This window comes from Acinonyx jubatus, chromosome A3, assembly GCF_027475565.1.
Source record: "Acinonyx jubatus isolate Ajub_Pintada_27869175 chromosome A3, VMU_Ajub_asm_v1.0, whole genome shotgun sequence".
NCBI lineage: Eukaryota > Metazoa > Chordata > Mammalia > Carnivora > Felidae > Acinonyx > Acinonyx jubatus.
This window is the reverse complement of record NC_069388.1, coordinates 66,280,912-66,304,652: the sequence shown is the minus strand read 5'-3', so window position 1 is coordinate 66,304,652 and position 23,741 is coordinate 66,280,912. Positions and strand designations below refer to the sequence as shown.

General features: G+C 38.1%; 2 protein-coding genes across 5 annotated transcripts in view; one reads left to right on the top strand and one right to left on the bottom strand.

Annotated features, from left to right (window-relative positions):
* Positions 1-22,579, bottom strand: part of FOXN2 (forkhead box N2) — a 66,561-nt gene extending 43,982 nt beyond the window's left edge. Inside the window, exon 1 of one of the 3 annotated variants that reach the window (XM_053200568.1) lies at positions 22,559-22,579. The gene's annotated coding sequence lies outside the window, so the exon portion shown is untranslated. Of the gene's footprint in view, positions 1-20,994; positions 21,131-22,232; positions 22,373-22,558 lie in introns of those variants that run through there. The other 2 variants (XM_027072505.2, XM_053200567.1) reach the window with 2 other exon arrangements.
* Positions 21,379-23,741, top strand: part of LOC128311193 (translation initiation factor IF-2-like) — a 242,574-nt gene continuing 240,211 nt past the window's right edge. For both annotated transcript variants that reach the window (XM_053200569.1, XM_053200570.1), the window contains exon 1: positions 21,379-23,115. In XM_053200569.1, the coding sequence (XP_053056544.1) occupies positions 21,967-22,932 (966 nt within the window). In that variant the 5' untranslated portion in view covers positions 21,379-21,966 and the 3' untranslated portion in view covers positions 22,933-23,115. The remainder of the gene's footprint in view (positions 23,116-23,741) is intronic.

The following is a 23,741-nucleotide window of genomic DNA, read 5'->3' as shown; positions in this document are numbered from 1 at the left end:
CAGAAGTACCTAATCATATATAGGAATTTAAATACATTCCAAAGCTAATGTATTAGCTATACTGGATTATAATTACAAGATCTCTACATCTAGCAATGTGGATAAAAGGAAGAGAAAGAGAACTGTAAGATACACGGTATTCAGAATAACCTCTCCTGGTCCTTTTTGAAGAAGTTTTAAAAAGGAAAACAAAAACAAAACAAAACAAAACAAAACCCTTTTACTCCTACTATATTCACAGCTCTGTTGCCATAGTTGTTCACTATTTTACTGTAGAATCTAACAACCATGGCACAAGTGTAAAATGAAAGACTTCTTCCTTGAGAAAGGAATTAATACATGTAATACTAGGAGATATTTAACCAAAACTTGAGGTGGCAGCATATCTGAAGTTAAAATTGTGAAGGATAAGCAATTTCATATTCTAAAAAAATAGTAAAATCTAAATCACTACATTATTCTTGATATTATAATCACATCTGGCAGTAAAGCAGAGTTAAGAGCATAAGCTGTGAAGAGATACTGTCTTGGTTCAAATCCCAGCTCTGTCACTCCATAGGATACAAATCACATGAAAATATAAAAAGAATATAAAAGAGAATATATTTTATATATAAAATATAAAAAAGAATATAAAACATACAAACATATAAGTACACAATGAATACTAGCTACAGAGATGGTAAGTATTGTTACTGTTGTTAATTTTTTAAATTATTATTAGTTTTCTTTCTAGGGTAGATTTATAAATGGTACTCTTTCAAATACAAAAAAATAGAGTACAAAATCAGTAACAATACTTTATGTTTTGAAATTTGGAAATAAAAAAAAACATGCTAATATTACAGAGGGATCTCCTACCACTCACTGGACTTCTCAGAAGAGTGCTGCAATAAGTTTCATCATGTTCTTTTGCGACTTTCACTTCCTTATTCTATTTGTATCCTTGCACTTCATATGTTATATCAGTATTTTACCAACTGTGCTACATGACAAAACTCTTCTTCAAATCTTTCTAGTTTAAATAATCTAAAAGATCCTAAACTATGTAAACTTTTAGAACACTTTAGTATTTTGTTATTAATGGCCTCCAAAAACTCTTAAGTTCCTTTAGTAACAGCTCTGCCTGATGCTAACATTTTCGCACACCAAAAAAAGAATTAAAAAATAATAACTACACTACCTCTGAAGTAAAAAAAAAAAAAAAAAAAATTGAGTTTTCACTAGTAATGATGTTCTCAAAACAAAATGAAAAAATAGTGGCAAATATGCTATAATCAAAGCAAAACAGAAATATAAATATCTACATATATAGTACATTCATTTGTATCCAACTACTTCAGAATCTACTATCCTGTTACAGAATTCTTATCAAGTTAAAATATTCAAAATAATCTCTTCTTTGAAGATTATTACTTACAGAATTATGATTTTAGCATATTTATAATCCTTTAAAAATATGGGTTCATAAAAAGTGGGTTCATGAATATATTTACTCAAAACCCCCAAAATCAATCTCGCAGTCCAGCAATTCTCATGAATATGAAAGTTTTTTTAGTGTATACTTTAGTAATACAGATCTACAACAAATAAGGAATAACTGCAGTTAACTCAGTTCTATTAATGATGTGCTAATACTTCTAAAAAAGTGCTTTTCTTTTTTTTTTTTAAGTTTTATTTATTTATTTTGGGGGATAGGATGGGGAAAGACAGACAGGCAGAGGGAGAGAATCCCAAACAGGCTCCATGCTGTGAGCACGGAGCCAGATGCAGGGTTCCATTTCACTAACTGTGAGATCATGACCTGAGCCAAAATCAAGAGTCAGAAGCTTAATCTGCCACCCAGACAGCCCAAAAGTGCTTTTCAATTATATTATTGAATCTCCTCATGTTACATTTTTTGATTTTAATTTTTTATTTTATATATACTATATATAGTTCTTCAAGCCCTAAATCTAAGATACTATTTGCAAAATAATTTATTAATTACTAAGATTTATTTTTAATCCATTATATTACCTAGGAATTCTCATTAGGAAATAAAGAAAAGCACCAAAATATACTCAGATCAAAATAAAATATGATAGTCAATTCTTGATATCCCAAAGCAAATGTATTCTGATTTTTTTCCTTGCACCCCGCCCAGCTGATCATTGAATATTTCTTTTCCTAGCATATTTCCTAGATTTATTCAACAGCATAGTAAGATTATAACAAGATCAACATAAAATATTTTAGCAGTTTACAAATACCAATTACTTTCTAAATCTCAAGAGTTTCTCATTTTAAAAAAAGGAAAACCCAAAAAGGGTAATGAGGAAAATCAATTTTGCTATTAAAAGCTTTTACTCTACTAGAGTGAGAAGGGGAACCATGCCATCTGTTAACTGGGAAGAAGATGAAACCAACACTTGAGCAATTGTACAGAGAAACCCTGATGAAGACTTGCAGTCAGTCCTATGCTTAAAACAAGCGTCTGGCCTACAGATAAACTTGTTTCTCACGATTTTCACTCTTGTAGTCTAGCTTCCTACTTAAAATCAGTCTCATTATAAACACTTTAAACATGTGAATTCATAAGGCATGTGGCAAATGAATATCATTTTTAAGTTATATTTAATTAAATGCATAATTTCTAATTCTCTTTTTACATGGCCTTAAATACATTTGGAAACTTTATTATTATTGACTTGCCTTCTTTCTTCCAACCAGTAACTTAATGTCATCAGTAAATCTAACACTCTTGCAAATGTCAAAAGAGCAATCAAAGAGTAGGCCCCATCTTAGATCTGTGGCTTTCTCATCCAATCACTTTAAAGTAACAATATAAAAAAAATATTTGATTTGAGCTAAGACAACAACCCTAGCAAAGGGAAATGAAAACAAATCTACCACAGAGATATGCCATAGCATAGAATACAAAATGTTTGTGATTTTATTAGCATGTCCTGGCAATGACCTCAATTTTTCACTGTAACTTAAACTTTGTCTCTGATGAAGATAAATACATAAAAAAAAGTTTGATTCCATTTCCTTTTCCTTTCCTCACCTCCAATGTCCTTGGGAGTAAACTACTGCCATTAATTAATTGTAATAAAATAACTTTTCTCAATGTTGTAAGTCATACCATTATATTTCCTGGATTTATTCAACAGTATAATAAGACTATAATAAGCTCAATATAAACTATTTTAGCAGCTTACAGATACTAATTATTTCCTAAATCCTAAGAGTTCTTCATTTTTAAAAAAGGAAAACAATTTTATTCCTGTTCATTTATCACACTGGGAGCAAAAATTAAGTGTAACATTTATTGAGCACATACTATTTGAGCACATGTAACAAATAACAAACACTAGAATTTTAACGACATTCCATTAACTCAAAATACCTGATAACATTGGTAACCCTCAGGTAAGAAAAAAATTAGACATATAAAAGGAAGGAACTCACAATCCTTCCTATTAAATAATAAAACCTTCATTTTGAATAAGATTCTCTATTATAAATACTGTCCATCCCATAAAATCCAATACTGAGATTAAAAGGTAGATTAAAATACCAAATGTACTGCAAAAAAGATGTGTGTTTGATTATAATGCTACATGATGTCATGTATCCAGGACAACTGAAGCATTATGGTCTCTCAGGGATAAAACTGCCTCTTGGTCATAGATTTAGGTGACACAGCATGTGATCCATTGTCTCTACACAAAAAATGTGTGCAGCTGCATTTTCCAGTCAAGAAAGAGCAGGAAGGGGGGAGGGAGGGGGGTTGGATACACAATACAAAAGGGTCAAAGATTTGTCTCATAGGGAAACTGTTTTTCAAATAGGGGTAAAAAAATAAAATTGAGTGGAGGAAAAGACCTTCCTCCAACTCATGCAGAAAGGAGAAAACACTAAAATCTGGGGGAACAAATTCTGTTGTAATCTTCCACTGAATCCACTCTTCTTCCCTAACTTGCCCAGGTACACAGTGTAACCCATGGTTTAAATACAATTTCTATCTAAATAATTTTATGTTATTTGTACTCAGTATATAAAATTGTCCTACACATTGTTGCAGTACTTGTCTCTTAAAGTGTCTGTTGTTCATCAGTTTCTTGGGGAAGTTAAAATGAAGCAATTGCTTTATAAGAAAAAAAAAACACACAACACATTTGCTTCTAACCAATAAACAAACCTGGTATTTTCCATATAAAGAACAAACATTTTTCTTTAAAAAATGAATGCTAGTACCTAACCCTACCTTTCACACACAGAAATGCTGATCCAAAAAGCAGTACCACAAAAGATCTAAATTCAGTGAAAATTGTTTTCTCTGATAAGGAAAATGGCTGGTTCTCGTAAACATTTTTTTAAAAAGTTGATAACATGGGGCGCCTGGGTGGCTCAGTCGGTTGAGCATCCCGCTTTGGCTCAGGTCATGATTTCACAGGTTCCTAGGTTTGAGCCCCGTGTTGGTCTCTGTGCTGACAGCTCAGAGCCTGGAGCCGGCTTTGGATTCTGTGTCTCCCTCTCTCTCTGCCCCTCCCTCCCTCACACTATCCCTCTCAAAAATAAAATGTAAAAAAAAAAGTTGATAACAAAATGACATGAAAAACTTCTATTACTATCTAAAACATACCACTAATTTAATTTACATGTTACTGAATATGATAGGGAAATTTAAAAATGCAGTACTAGCTCTTAGAGTAAATCTAGCTTAGAAAACCCATCTTTTCTCAACCTTTGGTACTACAATCAATGTGGTGTCCAAGAAAAATATGTTAAAGGCTGGAAAACACTAACAACACATAAATAAAAAAATAAAAGTAATCACTAAAGGAGGGAAATATCCTTGCCATATAGAATTAGAAGTAATATCACCTATGTTACAAACTATATAGTGACCAGTTAGCCAAACAGCACTTTCGTTCTTTGACAGTCCTGTACTGACAGCACTGAAAAAGTAACGTTGACAGGAACAAAGTTACAGAAACCTGAAAGTCAACAGATCTAATGTCCTAAAGGACCAGGGTAAATTTGGTTGGCATTTGAATACAAACAGCAAATATACTGTCATCAAAATTTACTCATGTAGAAATGATTTTCAATGCCTCAGTCATGCAATAAATCTACTACAGCCAATTAAATGGTTCCACTGAAAATAAGCATTTTTTAAAAGTACATCCATGATCAGAAAGAAATTTAATACAGGCAGAAAATATCTTATCTTACTAATAGCCCCTTATGTCAAATTTGGAAAGCAAAACTTAGGACTCTATACCTAATAAATTTAATATACTGATTTGAAAAAATTTTTTAATGTTTTATTTTATTTTTGAGAGAGGAAAAAAGCGAGGGAGGGGCCGAGAGAGAGAGAGAGAGAGGGAGGGAGGCACAGAATCCAAAGCAGGCTCCAGGCTCTGAGTTGCCAGCACAGAGTCTGATGCGGGGCTTGAACCCACAAACGTGATATCATGACCTGAGCCGAAGTTGGACGCTCAACTGACTGAGCCACCCAGGCCCCCCTAATATACTGATTTGATAGGTCATTCTAAAAACAACACAAAAGTATGATTAATTAAAAGTAAGTACAGTTTTTTTTTTTAATGTTTATTTATTTTTGAGAGAGAGAGAGAGAGAAAGAGCATGAGCAGGGGAGGGGCAGAGAGAGAGGGAGACACAGAATCTGAAGCAGGCTCCAGCGCTGCAAGTGCTGATGCTCAGAGCCTGACTTGGGGCTCGAACTGTGAGATCATGACCTGAGCTGAAGTCTGACTCAATCAACTGAGCCACTCAGGGGCCCCTAGAAGTAAGTACATTTTAAGTAAGACTCAACTAACCCTCTGGGGCACCTGGATGGCACCTGGGCTCACTGCTGTCAGTGCAGAGCCTGCTTGGGATCCTTTGTCCCTCCTCTCTACCCCTCTCCTGCTTGTACTCTCTCAAAAATAAATTTAAAAAAGGTTAACAAAAGACTCAACTAACCCTCTATGTGTAATTATTGAAATAAAATATATTTATGCTAAAAATTATTAAAGATATCTTGGGGCGCCTGGGTGGCTCAGTCGTTAAGCGTCCGACTTCGGCTCAGGTCATGATCTCGTGGTCTGTGAGTTCGAGCCCCGCGTCGGGCTCTGTGCTGACAGCTCAGAGCCTGAAGCCTGCTTCAGATTCTGTGTCTCCCTCTCTCTCTGACCCTCCCCTGTTCATGCTCTGTCTCTCCCTGTCTCAAAAATAAATAAAACGTCAAAAAAAAAATAAAAAAAAAAAGATATCTATGTTATTAAATAGACTATCTCCAGGACATTTTAGAAAGTAACACTTAACCTAATAAACATTCAAGTTCCTAAATAAGCTTACATGGAATATAACCTAAATTCTTAATAGCCAAATCAACTGTAGCTATACATAGCTAAGAAGTCTAGATGTCATTACTAGTAGATAGGATCAGCCACTGAATGGATATTAGTTCCATTTGATAATACAGAGAATATTGACAGCAAAGTGGCTGCTTTTCTTCTTGGAGGCAGATCAGTGTTTGTGGTGGTGGTGGTGGTGTGTGTGTGTGTGTTTTGACCTGTTGCATTTGGCTTGTGAGATATTCAAATAGAATGGCCATTTGGGATATATGTGATCTTAAGTTCAGAAGAGAGATCTGGTCTGGGGATAGGTTTTGGAGAAATAGTTAAATCTGAAATCTGCCCATCTTTCTCCACCTTCATAGTCACGACAGTAGTGCGGAGCAATATTTCATTTCTCATCTAGGTTACTATAACAGTAATCTATATGAATGGTACCCCTCATAACTGTGTTCTGCACAAACATATGCAGTGGCTCTGACAATATGTTTTTATTTTATTTTTGTTTTATTTTAGAAAGAGAGAGCTCGAGTGAGGGAGAGGGGCAAAGGGAGAGAGAGAATCTCCAGCAGGTTCCATGCCCAGTGCAGAGCCCTACACGGGTGGGGCTCAATCCCACAATCATGACTTGAGTCAAAATCAAGAGTCAGGGGCGCCTGGGTGGCGCAGTCGGTTAAGCGTCCGACTTCAGCCAGGTCACGATCTCGCGGTCCGTGAGTTCGAGCCCCGCGTCAGGCTCTGGGCTGATGGCTCAGAGCCTGGAGCCTGTTTCCGATTCTGTGTCTCCCTCTCTCTCTGCCCCTCGCCCGTTCATGCTCTGTCTCTCTCTGTCCCAAAAATAAATAAAAAACGTTGAAAAAAAATTAAAAAAAAAAAAATCAAGAGTCAGACACTCAACTGATTGAGCCACCCAGGCATCCAGACAATATCCTTATAATTAGTCTCCCTGCATCTATGCCTGATCCTCTCTTAATTTGCTCTCTACAATACACAGTAATCTTATAAAATGCAAATCTGACAAGGTCTCTTTCTTGCTTTATCCATCAATGGGGCTCTTAAATCCAAATGCAAAGTCCTTTACATGGTATATAAGATCTGGCATGACAGCCCCTATCTAACTTCTTTGACCACATCTTTAGCCACTCTTTCCCTGGTTCTCCCCACTTTAGATGTCTAAATAGGCCATGCTTTCTCCTCCCTCAGGACCTTTACAAATGTTACTTCCTTTGCCTGATATACTCTTCATTTCACCTAGCCCTGGCTGCTATTTATCATTCACAGTTCAGCTTTAAAATCTTAAGGGAGGGGCGCCTGGGTGGTTCAGGCAATTTGAGCATTCTAGCCTCAGACTCTTGATTTTGGCTCAGGTCATGATCTCACAGTTGGGAGATGGAGTTCCATGTTGGGCTCTGTGCTGGGCATGGAGCATGCTTGGGATTCTCTTCCCCTCCCAGCCCCCCCACCCCCACTGCATACGTGCTCTCATCAAATAAAATGAAATAAAATAAAATAAAATAAAATCATAAGGGAAACCTTCTCCACATCCCAAACTAGAGGGGGCCTTAAGTTCTGTCTTTCCATAATATCCTATACTTTTTGATAACATTTATCTTGAGATGGCTTAATACATATCTTTCCTAAATGACTGAAAGCTGCATAATGGCAGAGCTGGTTGTCTGGTTTGTTTAATGCTCAAATATTTGTTGTCTGTCAGATCTGGGTTCTAGCTCTGCAACCACTTAACTTGGACATCTATAAAATGAGATGGTTGGATTTTTGTTCTATACTAATCTAAATGTTATTAAAAACGGAAATTCAAGTATTAATAGCTTTCCTGTAGATACATACATGGTAAGACCTATATATATATATATATATATATATATATATATATATATATATATCCTACCCATATGTATACTTCCTATGTGTGTTTGTATAAATCACGTACACATGATTTATGTAAATGAGAGCTAATACTTTCTTATATGAAAACATTTACTGAATGTTTATGATACTAGGAATTGTTTTATTTATTTATTTATTAAAAAAATTTTTTTTTCAACGTTTTTTATTTATTTTTGGGACAGAGAGAGACAGAGCATGAACAGGGGAGGGGCAGAGAGAGAGGGAGACACAGAATCGGAAACAGGCTCCAGGCTCTGAGCCATCAGCCCAGAGCCTGACGCGGGGCTCAAACCCACAGACCGCGAGATCGTGACCTGGCTGAAGTCGGACGCTTAACCGACTGCGCCACCCAGGCGCCCCCCAGGAATTGTTTTAAACTTCACAACAACTCTACCAGGCAGATTAGTGTCCATTTTATATAATACGGTAACATATAAAGAGAGATAAAAGGTATGTCCATAATCACAAACTCTGAAGGGAGTATGGCTCCAGAGCTCATACTCTTCACTACTTCACTAGCTGCCACCCTGCCCAGACTGCTCCATTAACTACAAAAGATTTTTAAAAAAGTACATACTGTCATCAATATATCTGACTCAATATCTATACCCTCAAGCTTATTCTTCTCTCCTGGAAGTTAGTCCAAACTAGACTATTCCTGCCCAAATACTTTCTGTGCATTTCTCTATTTAGATTATTGCTTCAGCTATTCTAACACCTGGATTGTCTAGCCTCCCTAACACCATTCAGCCAAAACCCTAATGACAATTCCTCCATGTAATTACCACCTGAACTACTTTTAAAGATGTTTCTCTCTCCTATGTTCCAACTGCATTTATTCCTCCTTTTTTTACTATGGTTATTTCTGTCAGTAGCTCAAAGCAAACAACAGAAATGAAACCACTTTATAAACACTAAAGTTCTATACCTTATAAAGGACTTAAGGCTAAAACAAACAAACAAACAAGCCCAAAAAGAATAGAAAACAATGGGCACAACAACCCTAAGTAATTTAAGCAAGTATAACCTGGCTGTCACTTGCTGCCAACCACGTTAGACATGCAAAGCCCAAATTATACCATATTATTCATTTTTTTCAACTAAACAAAGGAGATATTTTTATCAAACTATACGGAACAAAAATTTGAAAGGTGAAATATGATATTCATTAAAAAATATTTATTGAGCAATCGACATTCAAGCACAGAAAACAATGCGAGATACCATGTTTTCCATTCTGCTTGGCGAGACTTTCACTTAAATTTTAGTTCTCCACTTAGGAAGTATTTGCAAAACAGTATCAGAAAACTTTTTAAGCATTAATTATTTTAATTCCATCTGAACAACATGCTATTTTGAGGTAGTAAATGAAGGAAGTCTATAGTAAAACTATTTATATGAAGCACTGCTAACAGAAAAGTTTACAAAAACAAATAGAGATAATGAGTTTATTAACAGTAATGATACACCATTAGTAAACTTCCATTGTAACTAAAAAATTCACCTCACCTAATCCCACTCCTTGGGGAAAGTTGGTTCCTAATCTGTGTTTCCACAGTACTCTTGAATCTATGTCTAGAAGGGTATGTCTCACACTGTAATTATTTACTTACACACATCTGATTCCTAATGTACATTAAGCATTTGCTAATTATTAAATGAGTGTCTTCAGCTTGCACAAATTATTTAAATCTTTTTGTTCTTCTAAACATCAAGGAACATCCCATTAAGCTTTCTGATTATTTCATATTTCTGAATTACTATCTTTATATAAAGGAACATCAACAAGTAAGTTCTCAAAACTAACCATTTTTTTCTCCATAACATAAGAACGCCCTAGGTACAAATAATGTAGGTTAGCTTTTAAATATTGGAAAGAGCTAAAGCATTAAATGTCAAAGCACTAACACTTGTGTATTTGCAACAGAAAGATAGTCTCATGACCCTTTCACAATTTCCCAAAGGACCTTTAAGAGACTTTTAAATGCTCTCTCAACTAAGAAGAAATAATCAGGGCAAAACAACAGGTTCAGAGTGCTATGACACGTAAAATCAGTGGACAGCATCATGTGGCAACAATTTTAGAAGTTAAGTTTTTTGCCAAAATTTTAGGGGGGGGAAATATATAACCACTCCCCAAATTACAATTATCAGGAAGAGGATTATGGAAAATGGCAGCTGTGGTGGCAGCAAATTTTTAAGTCCTTCTGAATCTTTACATAAAACACAGAGCAACTAGAGAGCAAACCCAAAAACCATGGGTAATTTTTACAAGAAAACTATTTGATAGTCTCACCACAAACCCTATAATACAAAAGACTGAAACAAACCACCAACAGCCCCAACCTTCTTTCCCCCCACTCTGCTCCCAATCTGTTTTCTACTGGTGTCTAAGTGAAAGAAAGCAGAGGGAAGCAATGAAGTGTCTGAGGAACTTGAGAACAGAAGCACAAAATAGCCAAAAGGTATTCAGTGGCAAGCACTGAGAGACAATTTGTGAGAAGCTAAAATTACTCTAGCATTGAGTAGGTGCAAGTGGTTCACAGTAAGGCCTATAGGCCTACAGCAGTCTAGTCCCCTTAGGTTATTTGAAACTGACACTTGGGGCTGTCTTCCAAGACAGACCTTACCCTTAAGAGAAAGTCCTGGGAATGAAAACAAAATTGAGCAGGTTAAGGACAAACAAGATAAAGAAAAGAGAAGGTCCAAATAGAAGTGTCAGAGCAGAACAGAGCCAGGAAATCTCAGAAAGCCGTCTACCATTCTTTTTAACAATGCACAAAAACAATAAAAGAGAACTCTGAAGTTAGAAGAACTAAGCCTCCTCCTAAAACTTCAAGAAAACTATTTTCATATAAAGAAACAAGTCAAAGTATTGAGGTTGAATATCATACAAAATTACAATAAGAAAAAAGAAACAGGAAAATAGTTAAACTCAGAAGCAAGGGAGAGGGGGGAAATGGGAGTTGTTCAATGGATATAAAGTTTCCATTATGCAAGATGAGTAAGTCCTAGAGATCTGTTGTACAACATAGTGCCTCCAGTTAACAATATTGTATTGTACACTTAAAAATTTTTTAACAGGGCAGATCTCATGTTAAGTGTACTTACCATACCACACACAAAAAGTAATAAATAAAAGAAAAAAGGGAATAAAATAACATCCTACAGACAATGAAAGCATGCCAGAGATGCTCACAGAAGAGATAAAAATGAGCTTCTATTTCAAAATGAACTTAAAAAATTATGTAAGACAGGAAAGAAAAAATATATATCAAAATGTAAAAAGCTCAGGAAAAAATGACAAAATTCAGGAAAGAATCCGAAATAAAAGGGAAAAATCATTTCAGGAATGAAGACTTAAGTTCAAGAAATATACGAAAAAATAAACATACAGATAAAGTCTTAAGAAAAACAGAAGGTGAAAAGAAAACAAAAAAAATCAAAAAGGAGGAAGGGTGCATGCAAGCTTAAGTATAGTGTCTAGGGAAACATAGTAATAAAACAAAAAAGAAATTCAATTAAGCAGTTTCCAAAAAAATCAGGTTATTAGTTATTTTTTGAAGGAAAGGAGTTATGTTTGGGAAAAGGCATACATGGAAGGGCTTCTAAGATAGCTGGCAAAATTCTCTCCCTTTACCTGGAAGATGGTTACATGGGTGTCGGTCTCATAATTCACTAAATTACACATTTGTTTTCTCTTCTACATTTTATTTTACAGTAAAAAAGGATAAAAAAAGGAATTTAGGAAAATCAAAAACCACAGATACTAATTTAAAACGACTTCTACATATCAATGGAAAACAGTAACAAAAAGCTTTTGGAATAATCTTCAAACCAACGTAATAGAATTATGCAGCAAACCGAGAGACCAATTTTCCCACAATATTTCACCCTTATATTTGGCAAACAGGATGATGAATTAAAAGTCTACTATCTTAAGGGCACCTGGGTGGCCCAATCCATTAAGCATCCGACTCTTGATTTCAGCTGAGGTGATGATCTCATGATTTGTGCAATAGAACCTTGTCTCTGGCTCTGCACTGACAGCACCAGAGCCTGTTTAAGGTTCTTTATCTCCCTCACTCTCTGCCCCTCCCCCGGCTCCTGCCTTCTCTCTGTCTCCCTCTCTCTCAAAACAAATAAACGTTAGAAAAATATAAAACTCTATCTTATTATAAAGTACCTACCTGTTCTGTTTCTCGCATACTTTAAAACGTATTTGACACTTACTGATTCTTAGAATAAACTGCAATATTTAAAATGCATAAAAGATTTTTTTCAGTAGAGATACTCTAAAACTGCCAAGAAAATTCATCTTTGTGACAAATATGGTAGTCTTCAAAATAAATATAATTAAATTCAACAAGCACTTATCCAGCACATATTTTCTATGAGGTATTTACACTTTAGACTGAAGAGATAATTAACAACTATAACAGAAAGCTATATATAGTAAATGCTTTGAGAAAGGTACAAGGTACTGCAGGTTCGGAAGAAAAAAAGGGCATTTCACCTGCCCTATTGCATTAAAATTCTAACCACACCCTTCTCATATTCCTTCAATCTGTATTCTCCAGTATGGCAGAATGATCTTTCAAACACCAAAATCCCCCTTTAAAAACTCTTTACAAAGTACAGTACAGTACATAGGCAATTTAAATGCCTTACAAGGACAAAGTAGACAACAAGTGGGTGAAGCTGGTTTGATGTAAGACAACAAAGAATGATGGAAACTACCAGCAAGAAGGAAGCTACTCACAAGCTTTAGGCAATTACCACCATGTAGGAACATGAAACCAATGTTGCTGTAATGTTCAATTTTTTCAAGAGATGACAGAACTCTAGTCATTTCATGTGAAATGTACCAATATTTAAATGTTGGCAAATAATCCAAAGTGTAAAAAAACCAAACCAAACCAAACCAAAAAAAAAAAAAACCCACAAGCCAAACAAAAAAACAGCTGTAGGTAAAGTTTGCCAACTCTGCCTTCAGAAATGTGCCTGATATTAATATTCCAGTAGCTGGCTCCTGAGTGTCCTCAGAACTGAAAAAAGACTGTCTTCCTAATTCAAAGCAAAGGGAACAACTTTCTCTCTTATAACGTTTTTCTCTTAAAATTTTCGGACCTGCTACCATTAGTATGCCAGCAAAAGCCAGCAGTTGACAAAACACAAGAAAAAATAGAAAAGTAACATTTATTTGATAGTCACCTCAAAGTTGCTTAACCAATTTTTGGTTGTTATTGTTTTTATGAACAGTTATGTTCATGGTCACCATTTTACACTACATACACGTTATATGGTCAAATTTTCTATTGCTAAAACTGTTTCTAGATTATATGATACAATCAAATGTATCCATGTATTTTTTGTTCTTTAACAAAAGAACACCATGAGACTCCAGAAAACCATTGGCCTAGTAAGCTCCCTGAACAATCTGGCTCCTGTGTGCCACTGCTTCACACCACTTCAAGTTTCCTGAATATACTACGCTCTTTCACTCCTTTCGGTTTTTAGATGTATTTAAGGCTCTCTACCCCATTTGTCAGAACTGCTCAGAGTCAGTAAAGCCTTAGTAGTAGTCAGAAGAGACTTCCTTGAATTACTTTTTTTCCCATCCTGCTTGCTTAGCATCCTATATAGAACCTTATTATAGAACTTACTTGCTATTTATGACATTTTTGTAGAGATCCATGATATACATATATAACTGAAACAAAGTGAAATCACACTTTTACACTTAACCACATATAACACACTGAAATTTTCTATTCGATTTTTTATTTAAAAAAATATTTTTAATGTTTATTTATTTTTGAGAGAAAGAGCATGAGTGGGGGAGGAGCAGAGAGAGAGAGAGAGAAATCCAAAGCAGGCTCCAGGCTCTGAGCTGTCAGCTCAGAGCCCATTGTGGGGCTTGAACCCACAAGCTGTAAGATCATGACCTGAGCAGAAGTCAGATGCTCAACTTACCGAGCCACCCAGGTACCTCTTCTATTCAATCTTTTAAAAGAAATGCTGATTACAATTTACCACATAGGTTCTATCATCCACTTAAGAAATGCTGCACTAGAATATAAATCCTTGCAAGCAGCACTCAATATATTCATTTTCATGCTGTAGTACAGACCACTTAGTAAGCAAATATTTAAATAAAAGAATAAATATAGCAGTACCCTGTACTAGAAAAGTCAAAGAGCAAGGCAGACCCATCAGCCAACAAACTTCTATATATACAACCTCTGACAAATGACTTAACCTCCTTGAATCCCAAGGAGTTAACACCATTTACTTAACTCATTATAACAATAAAGTAGTAGCACTGCTGCCACAGATTAGGCATTCTATAAATGAGGCATCAAATGAGGGAAGATGGTCTGGAAATATCAGTTTCTTCTCCCTACCATGTATTTTTCCCTACTCCTTCCAGGAGACAAATCAAGATTCAAGTGTCTCATCCTGGCAAATACCCATTTCTTAAAGACTTTAGGTCACAGTACAAAGAGTATGCATTTTGAAAATTTTAACGACTTGGTTTCAAATACCCAGCACTGCATTTACATAACTTCTCATTATCTTTCTCTATCAATAAGAATAAAATACTTCCTGTAGGGTTAAGAGGAATTAATATATACTATATTATACTCTATATATCATATAACTACATGTCCAGTATAATACCATGCCAGAATATAGTAGGTGATCAATAAAAGATAGTGATTATTGCTAGGACTACTACTGAATGTTGTTCAATCAGCATACAACAGGTAGCATTTAAACTGAACTTTTAAGGATGGAGGAGCTGGACAAAGGCGTGGGACAAACAAGAGGAACAGCAAAATCTTAACTTACAAGAAATCTCTTCTTTTTCTGTTATTTCCTCTTTTAAGATAAAGAAACCATAAGGATGTAAGTTTATCAATTTCCTCAATTCTCTACCTCTAAGGTTATGAATAAAACTCAAAAGTACTATGTTAACTCTGTCTCAAAATTCTAACTTAAGGGGCGCCTGGGTGGCTCAATTGGTTAAGCCTCTGACTTCAGCTCAGGTCATGATCTCGTGGTTCGTAAGTTCAAGCCCCACATCAGGCTCTCTGCTCTCAGCACAGAGCCTGCTTCAAATCCTGCCTCCCTCTCTCTCTGCTCCTCTCCCATTCTCTCTCTAAAAAACAAAAATAAACATGAAAAAAATTCTAACTTAAATATTAAATTATGCTCAGTGGGCTGTAAAATATAGTGTGAAAGGTATAAATGTATTAAATACATTTTAGACAAAATTTCAGTTAAGAGTTCAAAGTAAGAGCACTTTGTAGTTAACCTAGTTAACTAGAAGAAATTAACTGAAATGTTCAAGAAGACTTTAAACAAAAATTTTATTGTCCAATAAAATTGACACTGTTTTATTAATAATATTCTCAATAACATTCCCAATGTTACAATGGCATCACTCTTCTACTAAGTATACAGAGTCTTCCCTCCAACAAAGTTCATCATCACTTTCAAAACTTTAATGTTTATTTTCTTCAACTGCATTTTCTTTTCCATAAATAAATAATTATAGCCTCTCACAAAGAGGAAAGCACAGGGTCTGTTCTTTTCCCAGTATCTTTTCCCCAGTATATCTTTCAGACCACTTCTAAGTGGCAAAAGCACCAAATAACTATTAAATTACAATCAAGAAGCCAAGAATTTTCTGGGGCGCCTGGGTGGCTCAGTGGGTTAAGCACCCAATTGTTGATTTCAGCTCAGGCCATGATCTTTCAGTTTGTGAGTTCCAGCCTTGTCTTCAGCTCTGCTCAGACAGTGCAGAGCCTGCTTGGGATTCTTTCTCTCTGCCCCTCCCCCCGTGTACGCACGTCTCTCAAAATAAATATTTAAAGAAAAAAAAAAGCCAAGAATTTTCTTATACAACCTGTAGACTTTATAGGATCTGAGGATAATTAATGGTAATTAAACTATCCTGGTAATTTAACAGGAATACATCTATTTGGGGAGAATCAAAGTAATTTTTTGTTACCTGTGTTGGTACAAAAGGCAGTTAACCTTTATGCTAATAAGCATATCTTCTACATGACTACTTAAGTAAAGAGATTTATTTAGCCTTTTAGGCCATAGTAATATTATGTTTATAACCTTCAGTGAAAACAAGATCTATGTGAGGGGATAAATTCCATTTTACATTTATAACAGGCAGATTCTAGGAAAGTAGAATTCTCTTGCTCACCACTATATTCTTAGCACATAAATACAGTAGATGCTCAATAAATATCTATCCAACTTTAAATATTTATAGAAAAGCAAATTAGGTTGAAGGAAATAAAAAAATATATGAATCAAAATTAGGTTAAGGCTTTGAGCATGGGATATGCTTTGCAACTTGCTTTCAAAGAGTAGAGTATGGAAGGAAAGGGGGTGGAAACCTGGCAAACAAAGTCCTCAAAGAGTGATCAAGATTATCATCAATTTTATCATATTGTTATTATGTGCCCTTAGAGTAATGTGATGAGAATGGCACTTCACCTCTGTTGTCTTCCTCCCTAAAACCTATATGACTCCAGTCTAATCATTAAGAATCATTTATCCCCTCACATATTAGGCAAATCTCAACCGAGGGACATTCTCTAATATCTCTGACTAGTACTCCCGAAAACTGTCACAGTCATCAAAAACAAGAAAAGTTTGAGAATTTGCAATTCTGGAATAGAAAAAGAACACTAGGGAAAAACTAGTGAAATCTGAAGAAAGTGCATAGTTATTAGAAATGTAGCAATTTCGTTTCCTTAGTTATATAAGCAGTTCACAATAATGAAAACTGAGTGAGGTATACTCTGTGTACTACCTTGCAACTTTTCTGTAAATGTAAAACTATTCTAAAATAAAAGGTTACTTAAATGAAAACAGAGTAAGGAAAATAAGGAATACAAGAATCAAAATCCCTTGGAAACAAATGATGATAAACCTTCTTTTCGTCCCTCTATGTTTGGTAGTAAGACAAAGATAGTATTCTCCTATAGTGGAAATAAAGTTATTAATAAACAATACTGTAGGCATTGTACAAGTCTATAGTATTAATTATGAAGTTACATATGATCAAAGCAAATCCCTTTGAATTTTAGTTTCCCAAAGTATCATTCTTCATCCTCAACATTTCATTAACTCTGTGACAAAAATTCATAACATTCGCTGTCACTTCTATATTGAAGTGATTATCCCACATCTTTAATCTTTAGTCACTAAAGGTCATATTCCCCTTGCTTTCTCCCACGCATCTTACACTCAACTAAACTCACCATTTTCTTGATGATGCTTCCCTTCCAAACTTCCCTCTCAAAGTTATTAATTTTTTTTCAGTAGATCTCTCGCCTTCCCATGCCTCCCATTCCCGCAGTTAATAATTACTATTAACACTGCTGTCAAATGAACCTTCCTCAAATAAGGATTTTATTATATTCTGAGGTTCAAATGTCATCTCTTTTTTTTGTACTAAACCATATTTAAATTCAGAAGTGATACCTTTAAGGCCATCCATAATTGGTTATGTTTTTGTACCCTTCACTTGTAAAGATCTTTCCGTCCATCTTTCTACCTCATTCCATAAGTCTTGCCTTTCCTTTATTCAGAAAATAATTCAATCCTTACAAAGCATATCACATATACACAGGAAAATAAGACTCTTCTGGGTGGTCAAAGACTTTATAATTTTCTTAGGGTGATAAAACCTAAAAAGATGAGGGGTGCCTGGGTGGCTCAGTCAGTTAAGTGACTGACTTCAGCTCAGGTCATGATCTCATGGTCTGTGAGTTTGAGCTCCGCGTCAGGCTATGCGCTGACAGCTCAGAGCCTGGAGCCTGCTTCAGATTTTGTGCCCCCCGCTCTCTCTCTGCCCCTCTCCGGCTCATGCTCTGCCTCGTTCTGTCTCTCAAAAATAAATAAATGTGAAAAAAAATTAAAAAAAAAAACTAAAAAAATGACTAAAAAAGAACATTGGAGGGACACCTGGGTGGCTCAGCTCAGGATCTCACAATCTCATATTTTGTAAAATCAAGCCCTGCATCACACTCTGCGCACACAGTGGAAAGCCTACCTGGGATTCTCTCTCTTTTCCTCTCTCTCTCTCTCAAAATAAATAAATAAACATTAAAAAAAAAAAAGAACATAGGAATCTTATTCAAAGCTGTATCCTTAGTTCCTATAACATGAAAAGGGCTCAAAAAGTGTTTTTTTCAATTTTTTCTTAATGTTTATTTATTTTTGAGACAGAGAGAGACAGAGCATGAATGGGGGAGGGTCAGAGAGAGAGGGAGACACAGAATCTGAAACAGGACCAGGCTCTGAGCTGTCAGCACAGTGCCCGACACAGGGCTTGAACTCAGGGACTGCGAGATCATGACCTGAGTTGAAGTCAGACGCTTAACTGACTGAGCCACCCAGGCGCCCCCCAAAAAGTATTTATTAAGTGAAAACAAGGCAGCATAGAATGCTACAGCCAAAAGAATTACATGCTATTCAAAAAGGTAAAGAATTTTCAGTTGGGGAGGTGAAGGCAGGTCTAAAATTCTATGATTCTAAGGCTCTCAGGGCAGTCGAGACTCAAGCCTGAGTTATTTCTTCAGCGGTTAAGAAGATGTGTGCAGGTATATTTCCAACAGAAAAATGCCACACCAGCAAAGATAAGTAAAATTGTTATACCACATTGAAGTAGTGAATAAAGAACAGTTCCTGAAGGTTAGTGGAAGATAAGATGGGATTAAACAAGGACCAAAGTTTGAAAAGTACTGAGAAGAAATTTGGTATTCATACTTGACCTAAGGGTAATACAATTCATGCTTGACATGAGAGTGATACAATTTTCAGAAAGATTAACCCAATGGGAGTAACATGTTAAACTTTAGAAATCAAGAGCCTTATTTCTTGAAGAAGCCTCCCCTAACTACTTAAACCCTCTAGGTTCCTTCTCCTTTTAAGCCTTATACCACTTGCCTGTAGTATACAATTTAACTCCTAATTACATCTTCTCACACAGTAAATTCTTAAATTTTCACTGGTGTTAATCTAGTCTCTTCAATCAAAGAATAAGGATCAAATCAAAGATCTCCATTTCTTCCTAAGAAATCAGCAAAGCATTAGGCCCTTAAAACTTTATTTTTGGAGGACTTTTTGCATTTATGTAAAACCTACTTACTAAAAAGACAACAATCTAAAAGCGACACACACACACACACACACACACACACACACACACACACACACAATGATAGCTAAGCAATAAGCTACCACAAGAACAAGTCCTGTTTGGATGGCACTTCTTAAAGTTTCATTCGATAGATCCCATAACTAATAATGTCGTTATCTTACAGCATTTGTTTTCAGTACTTCCTGTTTTATATAGGCATTTCATCACCACATTTACTTTTCTTTCTCAACTAAGCATTGCTCTCAGTGGTCAGCACATAATAGTCATTTCTCAATCTCATTATCTTTTTGGCACTGAAGCCTTTCCAATCTTTTTATCTATTAACTTCATTGATTGAGAACCACTGTTATGGCATAATTAAATTCTAATAAATAGTGCTGCTATAACTTCTCTACATAATTCTTTTACACATTTTAAACGCTTCCTGTGGTTTAGCAATATTCAAGTAAAACTGATTCAAATAAAAACATATGTTACAGTTATAATTCAAATCCACCAAAGCATTCACAAAATGATGTTAGTATCCATGGATTACACTTAAATTCTAAAATTTTCCAAATTCTACAAAAATTTGGATTTTTAAAAAAAATTTTTTTTCAACGTTTTTTATTTATTTTTGGGACAGAGAGAGACAGAGCATGAACGGGGGAGGGGCAGAGAGAGAGGGAGACACAGAATCGGGAACAGGCTCCAGGCTCTGAGCCATCAGCCCAGAGCCTGACGCGGGGCTCGAACCCACGGACCGCGAGATCGTGACCTGGCTGAAGTCGGACGCTTAACCGACTGCGCAACCCAGGCGCCCCAAAAATTTGTATTTTTAAATGTTCAACCTTTTGACCCTTTACTTTCATATATTCTCAAAATTAATTTCACTCATTAAAATAAAATCTGTTCATGTTAACATTCACATTAAGCGTTCATACTTTTCCAAAAAGAGCTTAAGAAAGTACACATACGAGTACTTATTTCATCCCTAAACAAGTATTTTCACTCATAATTTATCTATATCCTTTCAGGTCACATTTTCATATAAAAAGAAAAAAATAAGACTTTCTAAAACTCAAAAAGAAATACTCCAGAATGTGATTATTTCTGATTGCTTTAGAACCTCTCACTAATGGTTCTTAAATACAAACGATGTTTTTCCAGAGTTGGGAAACTCCATAATGTACTATTCTATTCCCCACCACTCCTTCATTGGTACCTAACACTGCTGAGATTTTACAGATGAATCATCAAACAGCAGAGAAGGCAAAAACGTCAATATATACCCTACAAGGACTTCAAGGAAACAGAGATAAGTCTTAAAATTCGGATGGAAGAGATAGACGAGATAGACGTGAACAGTTCAGCTTTTTTCCACTTCCTCATCTCAGAAAACACAAAAACAAATGTGGATGCAAGGCTACAGCACGATTACAAAGCCCCTGCCTACCAGTGAAGCCACAGACCTAGTGGCGCTAGGGCACTCTATTACAGTCAGCCGGCCACGTGGCTGTCACAATCAGAAGGAAGACAGGAGAAACAGCACAAACTAACCTGGAAATAAATAACCGCCCTCCGCCTCGGAGTTGGGGTAGAAGAAAGACCGTGCCGTTTTTTTGCACGCTAAGACTTTTTTCCTGTAAGGTGAAAACGGAGTACAGGGGCTGCTTTTAAGGAGACTTTAAAGCAGAAATCAGGTCCAAGAAGACCCCGAGAGTGGTACCCCATTGAATTCGCTACTCTCACTCCCGCGAGCTAAGGTGGAAACAGGCATTCTGCAAAGGGGTAAAAGGGGCGGAGTTGAGTAAGAGTGGAGGATGAAGGACTACTCAGAGGGGCCTCCTTCCCCTGACTGCCCCCGTCCTCCGGGGTTTTCAGACTCGCCGCTGTTTTGGTGGGGCGAACCGAGAAGGCTGAAGAGCCTCGCACAGGCCCTCAGTACCTCTCACCCACCCCACCCCCCTCCCCGACAAAAGATACAAGGACAGAGATAACCACGGGCCCGAGAGAAGCAGCCAAAAGGAAGTGTCCATATTGCAGCGCTAAAAACCCTAGAACTCCCACCCCACCAAGACAGCGTCCTCGAGAGGCCCCCAGGGCGCCCGCTGGAGGAGGGGCCAGAGAGTGCCGGGGTCGGCCACCCCTACATCCGGGACCCGCCCCTGTCCCCCGAACGCCCGGCAATCCTGGGGCTTGAAGTTCACTCCAGGCAGCGTCAGGCGCCTCCCTGGGCACTACTTGGCTGGGCCCAGCCAGTCCGTCTGGGACCAGGACTCCACGCCCGGCACGTCTCGTCCCACTTCGAGGCGGGGTAGGGGGCGCCGCACACACTCCCGAGGGGCTTGGGGCACTTCCTCTAACAGCAGATGCGCCCTGAGTTGAGCCCTAAGCGTGCCCGGGGCCACCTCCGAACCTTCCCGGAGAGCCGGCACCCCTCGCAGCGGTTTCCGCCAGACGACACCCGTTCCCAGGCGGTCATTACCTCTCACGAAAAACTCCTAACTCGACCCTCCTAACACGACCCTCATGGAGCCGCGCTCCCCTCAGTTCGACACCCCCCGGGAACCCACACAGGACTCAAGCCGCGCGCAGGGGAGAACCCCGTGCCGGCGCCAATTCCTCACAGGACAAAAATGTCCGGGCGCGTCACGGGACAGCCGCCTCCGCGCCCCACGCCGGGAGCCGGCCGCACGCGCTGCCTCCGCGCCCGGGAGCTGTGCCGCGGGCCGGGGCGGGGAGCGCGGACGCCCGGCAGCGCCCGCCCAGGAGGGCGCTACTCCGCGGGAACTCACCGTCTGCTCTGCAGCCGCAGCGCGGAGGCAAGGAACGGGCAGGGGAAGACACAATATGGCAGAGCACCACAGCTGCTCCCGGCGGCTTCCAGCAGCCGCCTCCGGGAAGACGCGGCAAAGAGCAGGCAGCGGCAGCTGCGGTGGCGGCCGCGGCAGCACCACATCCCCCTCCCGTTCGCTTCCTCCCCCTCCCTGCACCCTCCCCCGCTGCCATGGCAACGCGGCGCCAAGGAGATTAGCCCCGCCCTTCCCTCCGGTCCCCGCCTCTCGCGGCCACCTCCGGAGGGGGCTCGGCCCGCCTCCCGGTATCTCCTCCCACCTCCTACCTAAGGGCGGGCCCCGGACCTCGCAGGCCTTGGGGAACTGCGGGTGGGAAGGAAGGGAGATGCGGTGTCCGGAAGGGCGGGGTTCGCACGGAAAGCAGGGCGGAGACGTGGTGGGCCAGTGCCGGTTTCGGGCTGAGGAGGGGCTGGGAAGGCGGGAAAAATGGAAAGGCCTCGCCTGTCCCGGCAGGACCTATAGGAGTGTGGCGGAGCGCGGCGCGGCCGGTGAGTGGCCAAGAAGGCGCGGGGGCGGGGCCAGGGTGGCCTTCCCGGCTGGTCGGCTGGAGAAGCCTGTGCTGGGACTGCAGCGACGACCCCCAACAGCCCGAGCTTCTGTGGGTTTCCCCAAGAGCTTTCCGCCATGGGTCGGGCTTTGAAAGCGCTGTAGGAAGCGGTAAAGCATTAATATGAACTTAAAGTGATATCACACTCGCTTCACTGAAATTTTAAGTGGAAACTGAGCTCAGCGTGTTTGTGGTGAAAAAAAGGACTTTGGAATCAGATCCAAAATTTAATAAGCATCGCATTTCCTGAGCCCTCCTTAAGTGCTAGGGACTGAGGTAAGTTCTTTACATGCATTGTCATAACCATAATGCTAAGATACTGTTGCCAAATAAAATATACAGGAGTGCCCAAAGTCAGAATTTCAGGTAAATGTAGAATAATTTTTTAATAAAAGAATGTTCCATTTGGGAACTTCCTGATTTTTGTTTTGTTTTTTGCTAAATTTACAAACCCTGTCCTAACTCTTAGAAATTCCCACTTTACAGAGAAGGAAGCCAAGGCTTAGAAAAATAATCTGACAGAAATAAGAGGCAGAACTAAGGCTCCATTTTACTAAAATTATGATCCTGATCACTAAATTTCTAAATATCTTTATCCACATCTTTAAAAAGTGGAGTAGTGATACCTATATCACAAATGTGCTGAACAGATTAAAAGTAAACGTGTGTGAAAGAGACCTGCGCAGGGACTGATGCATACAAGGTTCATTTTTTTTTTCCTGAACAATGAATGTTAACTGGATATTCACTGTGTGCGGGCTGTGAGTCAAGTAAGCTGAGCATGAAACAAGCTGCCTACTGACAATAAAGCAAGTCAAGCTCTGGGGATGACAGAGACACAGAATTAATTATAGGCATCATTCCGCAGATGAAAATACTGTGTCTATATGATTTGTCCAAAA